Source organism: Somniosus microcephalus, chromosome 18, assembly GCF_052327205.1.
Source record: "Somniosus microcephalus isolate GS21.2 chromosome 18, FLI_Smic_1.0, whole genome shotgun sequence".
NCBI lineage: Eukaryota > Metazoa > Chordata > Chondrichthyes > Squaliformes > Somniosidae > Somniosus > Somniosus microcephalus.
This window is the reverse complement of record NC_141004.1, coordinates 17,739,468-17,757,752: the sequence shown is the minus strand read 5'-3', so window position 1 is coordinate 17,757,752 and position 18,285 is coordinate 17,739,468. Positions and strand designations below refer to the sequence as shown.

The 18,285-nt window shown below is 44.9% G+C and overlaps 1 protein-coding gene across 5 annotated transcripts in view; it reads left to right on the top strand.

The window, feature by feature from the left end:
• Positions 1 to 15,548, top strand: part of zc3h11a (zinc finger CCCH-type containing 11A) — a 38,355-nt gene extending 22,807 nt beyond the window's left edge. For all 5 annotated transcript variants that reach the window (XM_086011122.1, XM_086011124.1, XM_086011125.1 and 2 more), the window contains 6 exons: positions 116 to 328; positions 5,455 to 5,546; positions 7,177 to 7,561; positions 9,655 to 9,827; positions 10,691 to 10,764; positions 12,255 to 15,548. In XM_086011122.1, coding sequence (XP_085867248.1) covers positions 116 to 328; positions 5,455 to 5,546; positions 7,177 to 7,561; positions 9,655 to 9,827; positions 10,691 to 10,764; positions 12,255 to 12,537 — 1,220 coding nt within the window. In that variant the 3' untranslated portion in view covers positions 12,538 to 15,548. The remainder of the gene's footprint in view (positions 1 to 115; positions 329 to 5,454; positions 5,547 to 7,176; positions 7,562 to 9,654; positions 9,828 to 10,690; positions 10,765 to 12,254) is intronic.
• The last annotated feature ends 2,737 nt before the right edge of the window (positions 15,549 to 18,285 follow it).

The following is an 18,285-nucleotide window of genomic DNA, read 5'->3' as shown; positions in this document are numbered from 1 at the left end:
CGTTGAATGGCGGAGCAGGCTCGAAGGGCCGAATGGCCTACTCCTGCTCCTATCTTCTATGTTTCTATGAAAGGTCCTAGAGCTCACTACGTTTAATCTATGTTTTGTACTACAGCAAAAGGGCAGAGGGCATCCCCTGATGAAAGGGGAACCAAGCCAAAGCCACTGGAACAAGTAAAAGTTAAAACCCTTGAAGAGATTCGACGTGAGAAGGCACTGCGGAGGCAGGAGAACCAGGAGAGTCTTGCGACACAGCAACAGAGCGAGCAGCCAAAGAACGAGACTCTGCCTACCAGGAAGAGACTGCTCAGAATCACCAAACCTACAGGTGAAGATGCTAAACTTTGGTTTAATATATGTTCACTTTTTACCCTTGTACCAACTTTCCTCGCTGCATTTTTATAGGTCAGTGCTCCAAAAAAAAAAAAAATTATTATTCGTTCATGGGATGTGGGCGTCACTGGCAAAGTCAGCATTTATTGCCCATCCCTAATTACCCTTGAGAAGGTGGTGGTGAGCCGCTGCCTTGAACCGCTGCAGTCTGTGTGGTGAAGGTACTCCCACCGTGCTGTTGGGTAGGTAGTTCCAGCATTTTGACCCAGCGACAATGAAGGAACGGCGATGTATTTCCAAGTCAGGATAGTTTGACTTGGAGGTGGTGGTGTTCCCATGTACCTGCTGCCCTTGTCCTTCTAGATGGTAGAGATCGCGGGTTTGGGTTTGCATTTTAAATGGTGCTGCTACACAAAGTTTTTTTTATTTGTCTCTGGGTCTTAAGGGTGAAGCAGTTCCATCCTCCCATGTCATGCGGTTTGAAGTATTTTCAGGTCTATAATCTGTTTAGGTACTGCAAGGAACTCTGGTGATTTCCAGTTTGTTGGATCTAGTTTGACGTTGGAGTTGTGAACTCGGATCCATTTCCCCCAGCACCTTTCTAACGCTGAAAGGACTAGAGTCAAAAGCATGTTTTATAAATGTACGCAGTCCAGTCTGCAAGCTCGCTGACTGTTAGCTCTACATATGAAATTCTCTGTTATGTTTGTCATGACATGGCAATAAAGCATCACAGGTGATATTTACAGTATTGCAGTATACAGGAAACTCTCGTTTAAACAGCACCTAAATATCCGGAATTCTCTATTAACCGGCAAAATTCTCACTCCGAAAACAACACCTCAATGTTGCCGAGTCTGAGTCTCCCGCGGTGGTCGAGTTAGTCAGTGGGGGTAGTTCTCCAAACTGCCACTACTCGGCTTCTTGGCGCTGTCGGAAGTTGGAACACCTCAATACCCCTGTAACAGGAGTCTGACTCTCCCGCGCTGCCGGTAGTCTCTGCTGATCCGCCATTTTACAGGGGTACTGTGTGTCTCCCTCGCTGCTGGTAGTCATTGCATTGCATTACCCTCAACTGGCAGTACTGTACTTAATCAAGCATCTTCCACCACCCATTTAACACAACATTCTGTAGGTGAGTACCCAATTACTGTATACTGCACATTCCTTGATTTTTTTAATTTTTCTTTGTTAAAAGTAGATAACCCTCTCCGTCATCTAGAGTTTTTGATCAACCGGCAACACGCCGGTCCCGTCAGTGCCGGATACCAAAGAGTTTCCTGTATTTATTAGAATGGTTCCAGGGATAAGGGATTACAGTTACGTGGGGAGACTGGAGAAGCTGGGGTTGTTCTTGGAGCAGAGAAGGCTAAGAGGGGGTTTGATAGAGGTGTTCAAAATCATGAAGGGTTTAGATATAGAGTAAATAAAGAGAAACTGTTTCCAATGGCTGAAGGGTCGATAACCAGAGGGCACAGATTTAAGGTGATTGGCAAAAGAACCAGAGGCGACACGAGGAAAAACTTTTTTACGCAACGAGTGGCTAGGATTTGGAATGGACTGCCTGATGGGGCGGTGGATACAGATTCACTAGGAGCCTTCAAAAGGGAATTGGATACATTTTTGAAGGAGAAAAAAATTGCAGGGATATGGGGAAAGACGGAAAAGTGGGACTGACTGGATTGCTCTTCGAAGGAGCCGGTGCAGACTCGATGGGCCGAATGGCCTCCTATGCTATGATTCTATATTCTTGCATAAATAGTGACCCGCATACAAGACAACACGTGCACCCCCAAAACCCCATGGCTCTTCTATAAGACAAGGATCTACAGCACAAAGATTCTTTCCACCAAATTCTCATCTTTGTATCAGCTGCCATCCTAAAATCCATTTTTTTGTGTTTCTTCAGCCTGTGCATTCCTATTGGCAGCTGCTATTCCACTCAACCACTCCAGCACAGTGATACCCACCTGACCACACACTCTCCCAGCTTCAATCCTAACTCCAGCTACTGGTTTTAAAACACCTTTCCCTGTATCTATCCTGCTGAGTTTCCAATTTGAAATCAATATTGGGAGTCAAGACAACCACAACTTGCATTACTATAGCACCTTTAACATAGTAAGATATCCCAGGGCGCTTCACAGGAACGTTATCACACAAAAATTTGACACCGATCCACATGAGATATTAGGGCAGGAAAGAGGTAGGTTTTAAGGAGCAACTTAAAGGAAGAGAGAGGCGCAGAGAGGTTAAGGAAGGGAATTCCAGAGCTTAGGGCCTGGATGGCTGAAGGCACGGCCGCCAATGGTGGAGAGAAGGAAATCGGGAACGTGGAGTAGCAGAGACACCTTGGAGGGTTGTATGGTTGGGGGTTGTTAGAGATAGGGAATGGCGAGGCCACGGAGGGATTTGAACACAAGGATGAGAATTTTTAAATCGAGGCGTTGGCGGACAGGGAGCCCATGTAGGTTAGCGAGCACAGGGTGAATGGGACCTGGGGCAAGTTAGGATACGGGCAGCAGAGTTTTGGGTGAGGACTGAAGTTAAGAGCTGCTCTGGGGGGTTGGAACAGAAGTGCAGACGCAGGCACGATGTGCTGTATCATTCTGTGATTCTAGCCATCCATGCTCATGGGATTTGAACCCATTATTCTCTATTTGAGAAGCGCTGGTGGAGTCGAGCAACAGTGGCAGGAACACATTCTGCATCCTGCTGTGACAGTTTAAATCAGTTTAAGTCTTCAGTCCAGACTGTGTTTAATACCTCCTTTATTTGCCTGTGTTTCCTGCTTGATTGTCTCTGAATTTTAAATTATCTGTGGGAGTTGTAGGTGAAGTTGAGAGTTGGGTGGGAGTTGCCATTTTAAATATCACCGGGCCAGAGATGCAGAGCAGCAACTGCAAAAAGCATCTGTCTTGGAATTTATTGCAACTCCTCCCTCACAACTCCAGACTTCAGTCCACACTCCCGCTGATTTAAAATTACATTGGCATTATCTACAAATGAAATAACTGCTGACTTTTGGTCCCAGATAGGAATGTGAACCTCTTGTCTTCTGCACATGTATATAAAGTATCAAAATATTAACAGCCCTGATATTCTTACAGCCTTATGCCTTTTGCTGACATCCAAGTTAACAGATGTTAATGTCTATAAGAGCGAGGGGGTAGAATTTGCTTTAAATAAAACTAATAATTATACTTTGAATGGGGGATGTTTGGGTGCTGTGGAAGTACAGAGGGATTGGGGGTTCAGGTTCATAAGACATTAAAAGCAGCACCTCAGTGTATAAGGCCATTAAAAAAAGCTAATAGATTACTGAGTTTTACGGCGAGGGGCATAGAATATAAAAATTGAAATATAATCGTGAATCATAGAAATTTACGGCACAGAAGGGGGCCATTCGGCCCATCGTGTCTGCTGGCTGAAAAAGAACTAACATGGAAGGAGTTCAGCGAAGATTCACCAGGCTGATACCTGGGGTGGCAGGAATGATGTATGAGGAGAGATTGGGTCGATTGGGCTTATACTCGCTGGAGTTTAGAAGAATGAGAGGTGATCTCATTGAAACTTATAAAATTCTGACAGGACTGGACAGACTAGATGCAGGAAGGATGTTCCCGATGGTCGGGGAGTCCAGGGGACACAGTCTAAGGATAAGGGGTAAGCCATTTAGGACTGAGATGAGGAGGAATTTCTTCACCCAGAGAGTGGTGAACCTGTGGAATTCTCTACCACAGAAGGCGGTGGAGGCCAGTTTTAAATATATTCAAGAAGGAGTTGGATATATTTCTTTAGGCTAAAGGGATCAAGGGGTATGGGGAGAAGGCAGGGACAGGGTACTGAATTTGGATGATCAGCCATGATCTCATTGAATGGCGGAGCAGACTCGAGGGGCCAAATGGCCTACTCCTGCTCCTATCTTCTATGTTTCTATGTTTAGCCTAATTCCACTTTCCAGCTCTTGGTCTGTAGCCCTGCAGGTTACGGCACTTCAAGTGCATAGCCAAGTACTTTTTAAATGTGATGAGGGTCTCTGCCTCTACCACCCTTTCAGGCAGTGAGTTCCAGACCCCCACCGCCCTCTGGGTGGGTAAAAAAAGTCTCTTCAACTCCCCTCTAATCCTCTACTAATTACTTTAAATCTATGCCTCCTGGTAAGAACATAAGAAATAGGAGGAGGAGTCGGCCATTTGGCCCTTCGAGCCTGCTCCGCCATTCAATAAGATCATGACTGATCTTCTACCTCATCTCCACTTTCCTGCACTATCCCCATATCCCTTGATTCCCTTAATATTCTCTGATAAGTGAAAGTGTGCTATTCTGAACTCCACACTCCAGCAAGGATGTTACGGCAATAGAACGGGTACAGAGCAGATTCACTAGGATGTTGCATGGTATGAGGAAATACAAATGCAAAGAAAGACTTTTAAAAATTGGGGCTGTTTTTGTCAGAACCGAGATTACAGGGTGAGTTGATTAGAAGTGTTTAAAATTATGAAGGAATGGGACAGTAGATAGAAACAGCCTGTTTCCAATGGTTGAGTAGTGTAAAACGAGGAAACATTGATACAAGATTAAATGTAAAGAGGAAACTTCTTTACACAGGATTGTGTGGCTGTAGAATGCCGGAGTTAGTGGTTAAAGCAGAGACCGTGTCAACATTTAAGAACAGGTCAGATAAAGTGGTTAAAGGTAAAGGGGATAAAGGGATACGAGAACAGGGTGGGCACCTGGGATTAGGACAAATGTTCCGGTGAAGGATAAGCACCAATATGGACTGATTGGGCCAAATGGTCTATTTCTGTGATAGCAAAATACTGCGGATCCTGGAAATCAGAAATAACAGAAAACGCTGGAAAAACTCAGCAGGCCAGGCAACATCCGTGGAGAGAGAAACCGAGTCGACGTTTCAGGTCGAAGACTCTTTGACCTGAAATGTTAACTCTGTTTCTCTCTCCACGGATGTTGCCCTAGCCTGGTGAGTTTTTCCAGTGTTTTCTGTGGTCTATTTCAGTGCTGTGTTTTCTTTAAAACTTTAATTTCTACGCAGTGCGTGTGTTTGTCTGCTTTGCTGCTCAGGAGCAATTTTATCGCTTTGTATAATCTCTTGTGCAGAAGCTGTCAAGCCAGAAAAGGCAGATGGCGAACCAACGGAGGTAGAATCACTGGACGCTGCTGCCCAAGGAGAGACAAAGGAGACTAATAAGGTCAGTGCAATTCCTGAGAACACTAGGCATCCAGTGGGCCTTCATGTTATTTCTTCATCTCCGTAGTTGAAATAAAAGCAATGGTGCACAGGCAAGTTATTCTTTGGGAAATATTTTATAATTTGTGTGAACTAGGCAGAAAAGAAGAGCAGACTCTCATCAAAACATCCAGCGTATTCAGCACAGTCCACACTTGTTCTTGTATACAGACTGGACACCACTCCGCAAAGAAAATTGCCAGCAAGTTCTGTCCTGAATGCAGAAAGTAGATGCAGATGAAGCTTTTGAGAGAGCGTTAGCACAAATTGAGAAGTAACCTTGAATATAATTGGCAAATGAATTTCAACATAGATAAGTGTGAGGTCAGTTTTCGCTCCGTTTTTTTTGGTTGTGGGGGGGGAGGGGGTTCGCGGGCCCTTTAACGGGCTGCGCGGCCCATTCAAATTTCTGCCCCTGCGTGGTTTTTCCATTTAAAGCCATTGAGTGGCTTGCACGGGGCCTCGAGACCACTGCACAGCCGCGCAGCTGAACGGCAACATTGTGTGAGGTACAGGTTGAGCGTCCAAAATCCGGAGTTCCGGACTCCGGGACGATTGGTGGCAGGGTCATCGGGAATCCGTAAAATGTTCCGGAATCTGGACACCCTGTCAAACCGCAACCTGGGCCCAGGCATTTCCAGACTCGGAAGGTGTTTCTGATGTCCGAAGTCCGGAAACGCCCGAGTCCAGGTTGCGATATTTCCGGACTTCGGACATCAGAAACACGTTCCGAAGTCCGGAAAAACATGAAAACCGGCTCGGCCTCGGTCCCGAGGTTGCTGGATTCAGGACGCTCAACTTGCATTACATTTTGGTAAGAAAAATAAGGAGGCTACATATTACTTGGAAAATGAGAATCTAAATGTGGTAGAGGAGCAAAGGGATCTGGGAGTACAAAGACACAAATCACTAAAAATAGTGACACGAGTTAATAAGGCTATTTTTAAAAAATAAGCAAACCAAGCGCTAGGGTTTATTTCTAGAGGGGTTGAATTAAAAAGTAGGGAAGTTATTGCTAAACCTGTATCGAACCTTGGTTAGACCACACTTGGAGTACTGCGAACAATTCTGGTCGCCATATTATAAAAAGGATATAGAAGCTCTGGAGAGGGTGCAGAGAATATTTACAAGGATGATACCAGAACTTCAAGTTTATATCTATCAGGAAAGATTGAACAGGCTTGGGTCTCTTTTCTCTAAAAAGAGAAGTATGAGTGGTGACCTAATAGAGGGCTTTAAAATTATGAAAGATTTTGATAGAGTAGACACAGAGAGAGTGTTTCCACTTGTGGGGAAGAGCAAAACTAGAGGCCATCAATATAAGATAGTCACCGAGAAATCAAATAGGGAATTCAGAAGAGAGTGGTGAGAATGTGGAACTCGCTACCACAGGGAGTGGTTGAAGCAAATAGTATAGATGCATTTAAGGGAAATCTAGATAAGCACATGAGGGAGATGGGAATTTAGGGTTATGCTGATAGTTAGATGAGAAAAGACGGGAGGAGGTTCGAGTGGACCGGCATGGACTGGTTGGGCCGAATGGCCTGTTTCTGTGCTGTATATCCTATGTAATTCTATCCACTTTCTTGCAGCCTGCAAATGGAAAGGAAGGTCCAAGATCGCAGACGGTGCAAGTTAAAAGCTTTGAAGAAATACTGAAGGAAAAACGCCTTCGACAGCTGCAGGAAACTGAGAAACAGCCGAGTCAAACTCTGCTGGGAGAAGAGGTGGTGGCAAACAAAATGAACTGGGAGATCCAGGCTGCAGAGCAGAGTAAGCAGCCTGCAGCTTCGGCGGAACTGAGACCAAACAACCGTCTCGTAGCTGAACAACTGGCTGTTAAGACAGAGCTGGCTGTTAAGACAGAGCTGGCTGTTAAGACAGAACTGGCTGTTAAGACAGAACTGGCTGTTAAGACAGAAGAGAAGCTGACCGTTGCCAAACCTGAAGCGGCAGAACCTCCACTTTCTCTGAAAGGTATCTGTCTTGGGCTTACATTTTCATTTACACGTGGTTGCTTGCCTCTGCATATTCTTAGCCTGCTTCTCCATGCCTTTTGCAGTTGGCAGAGGTGACGCACGCTGATTTTTGGTGCTAAAATTACGATATATTGCCAATGATACCATGTTAATAAATAGGGCTCTTTTATTGCTTGAATTTTAGCACACGGTGTAAAGTGTCCTCCTCTTCTCCCCACCCCCACTTCAAAAAAGAAATAATGCTGTTGATCACAAGAGGTCAGTGCTGATATGTATGCAGTACTGCGATGCATTAACAAACACATCTTTTTGTCACAAAAGATGCTGTGAGCATTGCTGGCAGATTTAACGTGTACGGTTTAGTTGAAGCACTTGCCTGCATTTCTCTCATGAAGCATTCCTTACCCTGGGTCACACTGTCTCTGGGCCATGGTGCCGAGCCCTTGCGGCCTAGATTGATTTCTGGGATGAGAGGGTTGTCCTATGAGGAGAGATTGAGCGGATTGGGCCTATACTCTCTGGAGTTTAGAAGAATGAGAGGTGATCTCATTGAAACATAAGATTCTGAGAGTGTTTGACAGGGTAGATACTGAGAGGCTGTTTCCCCTGGCTGGAGAGTCTAGGACTAGGGGGCATAGTCTCAGGGTAAGGGGTCGGCCATTTAAGACCGAGATGAGGGGGAATTTCTTCACTCAGAGGGTTGTGAATCTTTGGAATTCTCTGCCCCAGGGGGCTGTGAATGCTGAGTCTTTGTGTATATTCAAGGCTGAGATCGATAGTTTTTTGGACTCATGGGGAATCAAGGGATATGGGGATCAGGCCGGAAAGTGGAGTTGAGGTCGATGATCAGCCATGATCTTATTGACTGGCGGAGCAGGCTCGAGGGGCCGTATGGCCTACTCCTGTTCCTAATACTTATGTTCTTCTGTTCATCCCTCTCATCTGTCTGACGTTGATGAAAAGCTTGAACGGTGGTTAGTTCTGATACATGTGTTGTTTTGGGACATGGACATTCATCAATGTGCTTCCAAACCTGCCACTAGTGAAAAGCATCAGGCCCCAACTCTGGGCACCAATGGTGAGTTACACCCCAGCTATTCCCTGCTCAGCCACCAGTGGGTAGCTGAGTTGAAGTAGGTGCAGCCGCTCCGTGATACCTCTGCACACACTAGTCTACTGCAGCAACCAATCACACAACTTCTCAAATGAGTCTCATTTAAATTGTGTCCACTTGCTGACACTCCATCAAATCCTGTCTTGCATGCAGAGCCTCACGACTGCTGGGTTTCTTTTTCATTAAAAAATTTGCCTTTACTTTTTCTTCTTTCGTTAAGATTGACTTTTCCTCTTCCTTCTTGAAGTCCCTTTCTTTGGTCTGCTCTGCTCCCTCCTCCTGTTCTGTATTTTATATTTGCTTGTTTCTCTTGCTTCCTTAGTTTTTTTTCCTGTTTAATTTCTCCTTCCCAACCACCTTACTCTCTCTTCGCAACCTCTTACCACGTGCCTTCCACACCTGATTCAAGATCAATTTAACTTTTTTGTTGCACTTGTCTGGCTCGCACCTGGGAGCCTGAAAAGTTGGTGGAGCTTAGAGCCCGTGTATGGGGGAAATCAGCCTGAAGCAAGGAAGGGACGGTTCAGTAATGAGACTAGAGACTGGACTCCTGAAGCTGCTTGAGCCTCTTGCTGCACTGGGAGCTGGATACTGGTCCCTGCTAATGGGGTAGAATAATCAATTATCCCCAGAAATAAGGCTGCAAAGATGAATTCATTTTTTAATATATTGATGGATTATTGGAGAGAGCGTGGGAAGATTGTAGACAACGTTCCCTACAAGCTGCACGGGCGCACAGCTCTCTGCCAGTCCCACGCAGCTCGGGACTGGCTTTTGCAATGTTAAAGTTCCTGTCAGTGGGCCGCACACCCAAAAAAAATTACAGGGAACATTGGTTGTAGACTGTTGTATCAGTTTCTAATGACCCGTTTTCATTGGGTGGGTCTGTCTTGCCCACTACTGGACTGTGTTAGTTACAGTAATGATGTGTTTTCTGACTCCCATGTGTCTCTAATCTCACATTCTCTCTTTTACAGTGAAACCCAAATTAAATGTGAAACCATCCGTTGTGAAGAACGCTTGTCCTGTGAGGCTCAGCCAGAAACGCAAATCCCCTGACAGCCATCCTTCCACCATTATGGCAGTGAAGCCACTCAACACTGTGACCCCTGACCTGACGAAGCAGCCACCCACAAAGAAGATCGTTACAGTAAGAACCTCTGCTGTTGACTCCTTCCTGTGCATGATGCAGCCACATTTCAGTTCCTTTTTATGGGACAGGTTAAAGAACGGCTCTAACCAACTGAACAATTGGCAAGCCCTTCTCTCCTCTCCCGACATCGAAAACAAACAATCTCAGCAGCTTTTGTAAAGTCAGAGAATCTCGTGTCTCAATGCGGAATACATTTTAGCATCTGTGGGTGGTGCATTGCACTCGTGCAATATCATTTACCAGTCTCGGCTGTTCTACCGTGGGGTGACGGTGAGCATTGGGAGGAGGGGAGGGAAAATTGGAGAGGCTTGTCCCCAGCTAACTTTCACATTCCTGGTAGCTGGCTCAGATTGTGTGTATTTCCCGCCCCCATTTTCTACACCCGCTTGCAAACCTGTGCACTAAGCGATCGAGGCTGCATCGCCCCCATCATCCACCAGTGTGACTGTGCACCCTGGGAAATGAGAGGGATTTGCTACAAATATTGGCAGCGCTGACAGGTTTTTAGGTGCAAAGTAGTAGGATCTCTCTAACTGCTCTGCTTCATGTCGAGACAAAGCGAGTCCTCGTGCTATAACCCTCATCTAATTGGGATATTGCCTAAATACACCGTTCCCATTTATTCCTCTTGTACCGCATTCTGAATTCCAGGATACTCAACATCTCCTCGCAAACTGCATTTATCCTGTATGAAAGAAAATAGTTGGCCAATTATCCTATCGTGAGATCTGTATGTAGCGTTCCAGCCATTTCTTATAAGATAACTCCCCGTCAGTTTTCTATGACGCAGTAAATGTTTCTGTTTCTGAAGGGAGTGTTACAGGCACACTTTGTAACCTTTCAAATGTTCTGTCTTCCAGTCTACACCATCGCCAGTCCAGCGAGAAGAGGTAACCGCTCCGCCTTTGCAGGTGCCAGAAAGATCCATGGAAAGGTGAGCACTCAATTTCATTATCTTGCATAGATAGTTTCTAAACTTTTTTTTTAGTATAAAAAATCTTGCAAGGTTTCATAATCCTACAAAACACAATCTTGGACTGCACCCAGGCTCACTTCTGGTGTGTAACAGTATTTGAGTATACTCCCATCCAATTTGGGAACTTGCAAACATGACTGGAATTGAAGGCATTGGTAAAGGGGTGGGGGGGGGGGGTGCGGTGGAGAAGAACTCACATTAATAGGCTCTTCTATTAAACAGCGAGTGTAGAGCTGTACAGTTAGGGGTGGGAGGGGGGCGAAGAGAGACTACAAGGGTAAGCACAATGAAACGCACTTAACAGCAAAGTTATGCCGATGGGAGCAGGAAGTTACAAAGAGACATTGATTAAGTGAGTGAGCAAAACGAGTTCAATGTGGGCAGGTGTGAAGTCATCCGTTTTGGATCCACAAAAGATACACCCGAATGTTTTCTGACTGGCAAAAGACTAGGAACTGAGGAGGTTGAAAAAGATTTGGGTGTCAAGGCACACAAATCACAAAGTTAGTATACAGGTACAAAAAGTAATTAAAAAAGGTTAACAGAATGTAAGGGAGCTGGAATACAAAGGAGAGGAAGTGGTCAGACCCCACCTGAAGTACTGCGTTCCGTTTTGGGCACAGCACCTCGGGAATGATATATTGGCCTTTTTGGGGGGGGGGGGAAGACTTGCATTTCTATAGTGCCTTTCACGACTTCAAGACGTCCCAATGCGCTTTACAGCCAATTAAGTACTTTTGAAGTGTAGTCACTGTTGTAATGTAGGAAGCGCGGCAGCCAATTTGCACACAGCAAGCTCCCACAAACAGCAATGTGATAATGACCAGATAACCTGTTTTTGTGATATTGATTGAGGGATATATATTGGCCCAGGACACTGGGAATAACTCCCCTGCTCCTCTTCGAAATAGTGCCATGGGATCTTTTACGTCCACCTGAGAGAGCAGACGCGGCCTCGGTTTAACGTCTCATCCGAAAGACGGCACCTCTGACAGTGCAGCGCTCCCTCCGCACTGCACTGGGAGTGTCAGCCTAGAATTTTGTGCTCAAGTGTCTGGAGTGGGACTTGAACCCACAACCTTCTGACTCAGAGGCGGGAGTGCGACCCACTGAGCCACAGCGATGGAAGAGATGCAGCACAGATTCACCAGAATGATACCATAATTTATTTGCTTAGTAAAGCTTACCGTCAAGGGTCAAACCGGAAGAATGGCTACCTGGGTAAGGTGCTGGATGCCATACAGCATAATTTAGCAGCTACGGGCGGGGGGGACAGGAATTAATCTTTCTACGTAGGTTGTGTGGCAGCAAAAGACTCTGGCAGTTCTAAGATTAAGTGCTAACGCATTTAGTTTAAAGAATTTAGAAGAGTGAAAAAAATGACACCTGATGGTTGCAAAAATAAATAATTAATTCCCTGGCAGCTGACTTTATTCCTTTCTTTTCAGGATTAATCTTGCCGAGCAAAGCAAGCCGACGAGCATGTCGCCGACGAGCGTGCCGCCGACGAGCATGCCGCCGACAGCGAGAGAGAGTTTCTCCCCTCCCCAACTGCCTGCTAAAGCTCAGAGGCTGAGTTCCACTACATCCAAGCCTGTAGTAGCTGAGGATGACTTTGAAGAACTGATGAAAGAATTCTCGGATGACAAACTCGAAGCGGAAATCGATCTGGACCCTGGAAAGGATGAGGATGACTTGTTGCTTGAACTGTCTGAGATGATTGACAGCTGAAGAGCTTGTTGAACTCTCTGGACCTGCTCAAACGGATTCAAACTCTGCCTGTGTGGAATTTTCTCTGGGTAATAAACGGAGACTAGCTTGGACCTACATTTTGTATTCGACTGGGACTGCCTATATTTTTAAAGCTGTAAACATATAACTATGTCTGCATATCGTGTACAGACAGAAAGCCTGGTCTGTTTTAAACATATGCTGATATTATGACCAAATTAATGAACTATTTAATTACAACTTTGTGGCTGCTGGCCGCATTTTCCCCCCAAACCAAGAGGGAAACAGTGGTGCAACATCAACCTGTGTTCGGATTTACACGGTTTGAAGAGAACCCAGTGATGCAACCTATTATCAGCGGAAGATGTTTTTCTGTCTGAAAACTGCTTTGTTGAGAGGGCTGTGTCCATAACCGCCGGACAGCGCAGCTCAGATAATTGTGTGAGCTCTAATTTTGTAATGCTTGCCTTCCATGGGCTTGGCTCGTTGGTGGGGGACATCAGCCTGCTCCAATCTCACCTGCCATCTGTAAGGAAGATATTTATGGCTAGTTCTCTGTGTATTTTCTTTTATATGTAGAGTCATTCCTAGCCTATGGCTCAATGGAAGTAAAGTATATGGAGCAGCCTAGATGTTTATATTTAAAAAAAAAAAAAAAGCAATTTAACATTGGATTGTACACGAGGGCGGTGTAATTGCGAAAGAAAGGTGATTACAAATTGAGCACTTAATCACATCAAAGCTTCTGATAACACAGAAGTCAGAATTTCAGGACTCCTAAGCATATTTTAGGATGGGGTAACCTTTAAATCTGAGCTCAGGATACTGTTGCAAACTGTCTGTCTGATGGAGTCCCCGAATGTTACGGGGACTCCTGCAAATTTGCATTAATGATTTGAGAAACACAGACGCTTTTGGTTCCCAGAAGTTTCTGACTTTGTGTCTGGACAGTTAGCACCATATTAATTCGCGTCACTGTTGCATAAATGGAGTTTATCTCTTAACGTGTGTTTTGTTGTGTTTTTTGCCCCCTCTGCCAGCAGTTTATAGTCCACTGTTTAATGTTTTCATTATTGTCCCAAGCCCACCTTGCACCACAGCATGTGCTATTGATCGAATTGTGGGAGGCCCCAGTCTGAACATACGGGTATTTGAAGAGAACAGTTGTGGTGTTTGCAGACCATTATGATCCATGCCTGTGGAAGTGATCCGCTGCTTTTATACTCTGTATAATGCAGGGCATTCGCATCATGACTCTGGTAGAACAGCAAGAGGAAGAAAGCACAGGTACTCCCAAGTTACCTTAAAATGACATCTAGCTAATGAACAGAAGACCGTTGTATGATGCTGGTGCTTATTGGAGGTGTCGTCTCCACAATGTAGTCGGATGTTTTGGCTTGGGATGGGGACAAAATCTCTTTTTTAACAAGAGGATCAAAAGCATTTGCTGCCACCTCGGTCATTTGGCTGTTTTTTTGAAGAGGGACTAGGCACACTTGCACATTCTCCTTGGTATAAAAAGCTGGAAGATCCAGGGTCTGTAACTTGAGCCCATTCGATGGAGACGTGGCCACAGAGCTGGAGATGTGGCCACAGAGCTATCAGTCAAGTGTGTTGCTATCATTGAAGAGTCCAACAGAGCCCAAGGAAGTTAAATTTGTATATAGTAACTTTTAGGGGTAGCCAGACTACCTGTTATTTCCAACACAGTGTTGGACTCCCTGATATGCAGCCTTCCTGTGCTGCGGTTAGTACTGTAAACCCAGCTATCTGCTGCGGCAGCCCAATTGTTTAGGTTGAATGGAGTGCCGAAGTTGACATGATTTTTTTGGGTCACTGTACGATAGGGTGGGGTGGAAGGACTGAAGAAAATCTGCTCCTGCAGGATTTATGGATATGAACTTTGAAGAGATTTACAAAGAGCAAAGTTGGTTTATTCAGTGATGAAGGCCTGTTGAGATTGAAGCATATCCACTGTGTGTGTGTGTGCGTGAGAGAGTGTGCGTGCGTGTGTGTGTATAAGAGCTTTGTAGCGGAAGGAGGGGAATACAAAGCGGTTCACTCCACTTCAGGGAGTTGTTTCGAAGCCCGGTGTGTTTGTAGTGCCTTAAGTTAAACTGTTCACTGTCTGCTTAGCAGAGAGAGTTTAATTTTTGATGTCTAATGGAATATTCCCCCATCAGCAAGGACTTACAAGTGTGCGACCAGAACGCTGCAGTTCCAGGTCTTTGTACACCAGAAATAATTCTAAAGCTCTGTTCAAAAGGCAGCAGGTACTGCACTGTGGGAGTCGCTGTTAACACAGGACTGAACTGGGAAGGAACAGAAAGACCGGTATGAAAGCACGGGTGCTGCAGTCCCCTTACAATCCGGGGCTGGTTGACTGTTTTGCATCAAAGCAGAGTTCTTCGGCTACTGGTAATACAAGAAACTAGAGAAATAAATGAACTGGTTGTGATCACTGGAGGTCACTTTTCTGATTGATCTTTCTTTGTCAGCTGCCTGTACCTCAAGATGATGAACTCCCCCACCTGTCTGAATGGCTGATGAGAAAGAACAAATGCTTTTAAGACTATTGGAAAAACACCACACATGTATTTTACTTCACTGAAGCGCGTGTCTATACACAAAGGCAGCCTCATGTTCCAGAGCCGTTGCTGTCCTGTAAAATACTTGCTGCTTTTCTAAAGCAGTCTCTCCAGTCAGTATTCTACAGAGGCAATGCTATCAATCTGTTCTTTATGAAACATTGTAAATATTGTTGGTTTTTGTCCAATTATGGTCTGCATTCAAGTTGACCAATAGAATTTGTGTGTTTAGGATCCAAGGGAGGCAGTCTGTGTTTCTAATATTTCTGCACTTCTACCCTTTCACTTTTATGTTGTACTTTTCCTTTCGATTTTATTGTTTCAAATGTGCATCCATGGTAGTGGGTGATTTTATTTATGACTCTGTATGCAGACACTGAATATGTAACATTTTCTTTATAATAAAAGGACTATATTGTTCAACTTGTGTAGCTTGCTGTGACTACCCACTGGATCCTTGGGAAAAATCTAGGAAAAAGTAGTCAGGGACAAAATAGCAATCGTGGCTCTCAGCAACACAAAGCAAATCAAATCACTGCTTTTGCTCACTGACCACTTCGTATGGTTTTCAAGTACAGTAGAACTGCCTAGCATCCAAAATAAAACACACTCTGGACTACCAAATGTGAGGAGAAAACTAACCAAGCTTTTAAGTGGGTTTCTACCCCTCTTCCCAATTTCCTCACGAACATAGGAGCAGCAGTAGGCCATTCGGCCCCTCGAGCCTGCTCCGCCAGTCAATGAGATCATGGCTGATCATCCAAATTCAGTACCCTGTCCCTGCCTTCTCCCCATATCCCTTGATCCCTTTAGCCTTAAGAAATATATCCAACTCTTTTTTGAATATATTTAATGAACTGGCCTCCACCGCCCTCTGGCAGAGAATTCCACAGGTTCACCACTCTCTGGGTGAAGAAATTCCTCCTCATTTCAATCCTAAATGGCTTACCCTTTATCCTTAGACTATGACCCCTGGTTCTGGACTCCCCGGCCATCGGGAACATCCTTCCTGCATCTAGTCTGTCCAGGCCTGACAGAATTTTATAGGTTTCGATGAAATCCCCTCTCAATCTTCTAAACTCCAGTGAGTATAAGCCCAATCGACACAATCTCTCCTCATACGTCATTCCTGCCATCCCAGGTATCAGCCTGGTGAATCTTCGCTGCACTCCTTCCGTGGCAAGAACGTCCTTCCTCAGGTAAGGCGACCAAAACTGCACACAATACTCAAGGTGCGGTCTCACCAAGGCCCTGTACAACTGTAGCAAGACATCCTTGTTCCTGTACTCGAACCCTCTTGCTACGAAGACCAACATACTATTTGCCTTCTTAACCGCCTGCTGCACCTGCATGCTTACCTTCAGCGACTGGTGCACAAGAACACCCAGGTCTCTTTGCACTTCCCCTTCTCCCAATCTATTGCCATTCAAATAATCTGCCTTCCTGTTTTTGCCACCAAAGTGGATAACCTCACATTTATCCACATTATAGTGCATTTGCCATGTTTCTGCCCAATCTGTCCAAATCGTACTGGAGTTTCACGACATCCTCCTCGCAGCACACCCACCCAGCTTTGTGTCGTCTGCAAATTTGGAGATATTACATCCAATTCCCTCGTCCAGATCATTAATATATATTGTGAACAGCTGGGGTCCTAGGACCGATCCTTGCGGTACCCCACTAGTCACTGCCTGCCACTCGGAAAACGACCCGTTTATTCCAACTCTTTGCTTTCTGTCCGCCAACCAGTTCTCTATCCAAGTCCATACCTTGCCCCCAATCCCATGTGCCTTAATTTTGCATGCTAATCTCTTATGTGGGACCTTATCGAAAGCCTTCTGAAAGTCCAAATACACCACATCCACTGGTTCTCCCTTATCTATTTTACCAGTTACATCCTCAAAAAATTCCAGTAGATTAGTCAAGCATGATTTACCTTTTGTAAATCCATGTTGACTTTGTCCGATCCTGTCACTGCTTACCAAGTGCTCTGCTATTACATCTTTTATAATAGATTCTAGCATTTTCCCCACTACCGATGTCAGGCTTACAGGTCTATAATTCCCCGCTTTTTCTCTACCACCTTTTTTGAATAGTGGGGTAACATTAGCTACCCTCCAATCCATGGGTACTGTTCCAGAGTCTATCAAGTTCTGGAAGATGACCAGCAATGCATCTACTATTTCTAGGGCCACTTCCTTAAGTACCCTGGGATGTAGATTATCAGGCCCTGGGGATTTATCGGCCTTCAGTCCCATCAATTTTCCTAACACCATTTCCCTACAAATACTGATTTCTATCAGTTCCACCCTTTCATCAGGCCCTATGTTCCCCGGCATCTCTGGGAGGTTATTTGTGTTCTCCTTTGTGAAGACAGAACCAAAGTATGAATTTAATTGCTCTGCCATTTCTTTGTTTCCCATTATAAATTCCCCTGATTCTGACTGTGAGGGACCTATGCTTGACTTCACCAATCTTTTTCTCTTCGCATATCTATAAAAGCTTTTACAGTCAGTTTTTATGTTCCCTGCAAGCTTACTCTCATATTCTATTTTCCCTTTCTTAATTAATCCCTTTGTCCTCCTTTGTTGAATCATAAACTGCTCCCAATCCTCAGGATTATTGCTTTTTCTGGCCAATTTATATGTCGTCTCTTTGGATCTTATGCTATCCCTAATTTCCCTTGTTAGCCATGGTTGAGTCACCTTTTTTGTTTTATTTTTATGCCAAACTGGGATGAACAAATTCTGTAGCTCATCCATTCGGTCTTTGAATGTTTGCCATTGCCTATCCACCGTCAACCCTTTGAGTGCCATTCCCCAATCAATCCTACCCAACTCGCTCCTCAGACCATCGTAGTTTCCTTTATTTAAATTGAGGACCCTAATCTCTGAGTCAACTACTTCATTCTCCATCTTAATGAAGAATTCGATCATATTATGATCGCTCAGACCCAAGGGGCCTCGTACAACAAGATTGCTAATTAATCCTTTCTCGTTACATAATACCCAGTCTAAGATGGCCTGATCTCTGGTTGGTTCCTCGACATATTGGTCCAGGAAACCATCCCGTAAACACTCCAGGAATTCCTCCTCCATAGTATTGTTACTAATTTGGTTGGCCCAATCTATATGTAAGAAATAGGAGCAGGAGTCGGCCA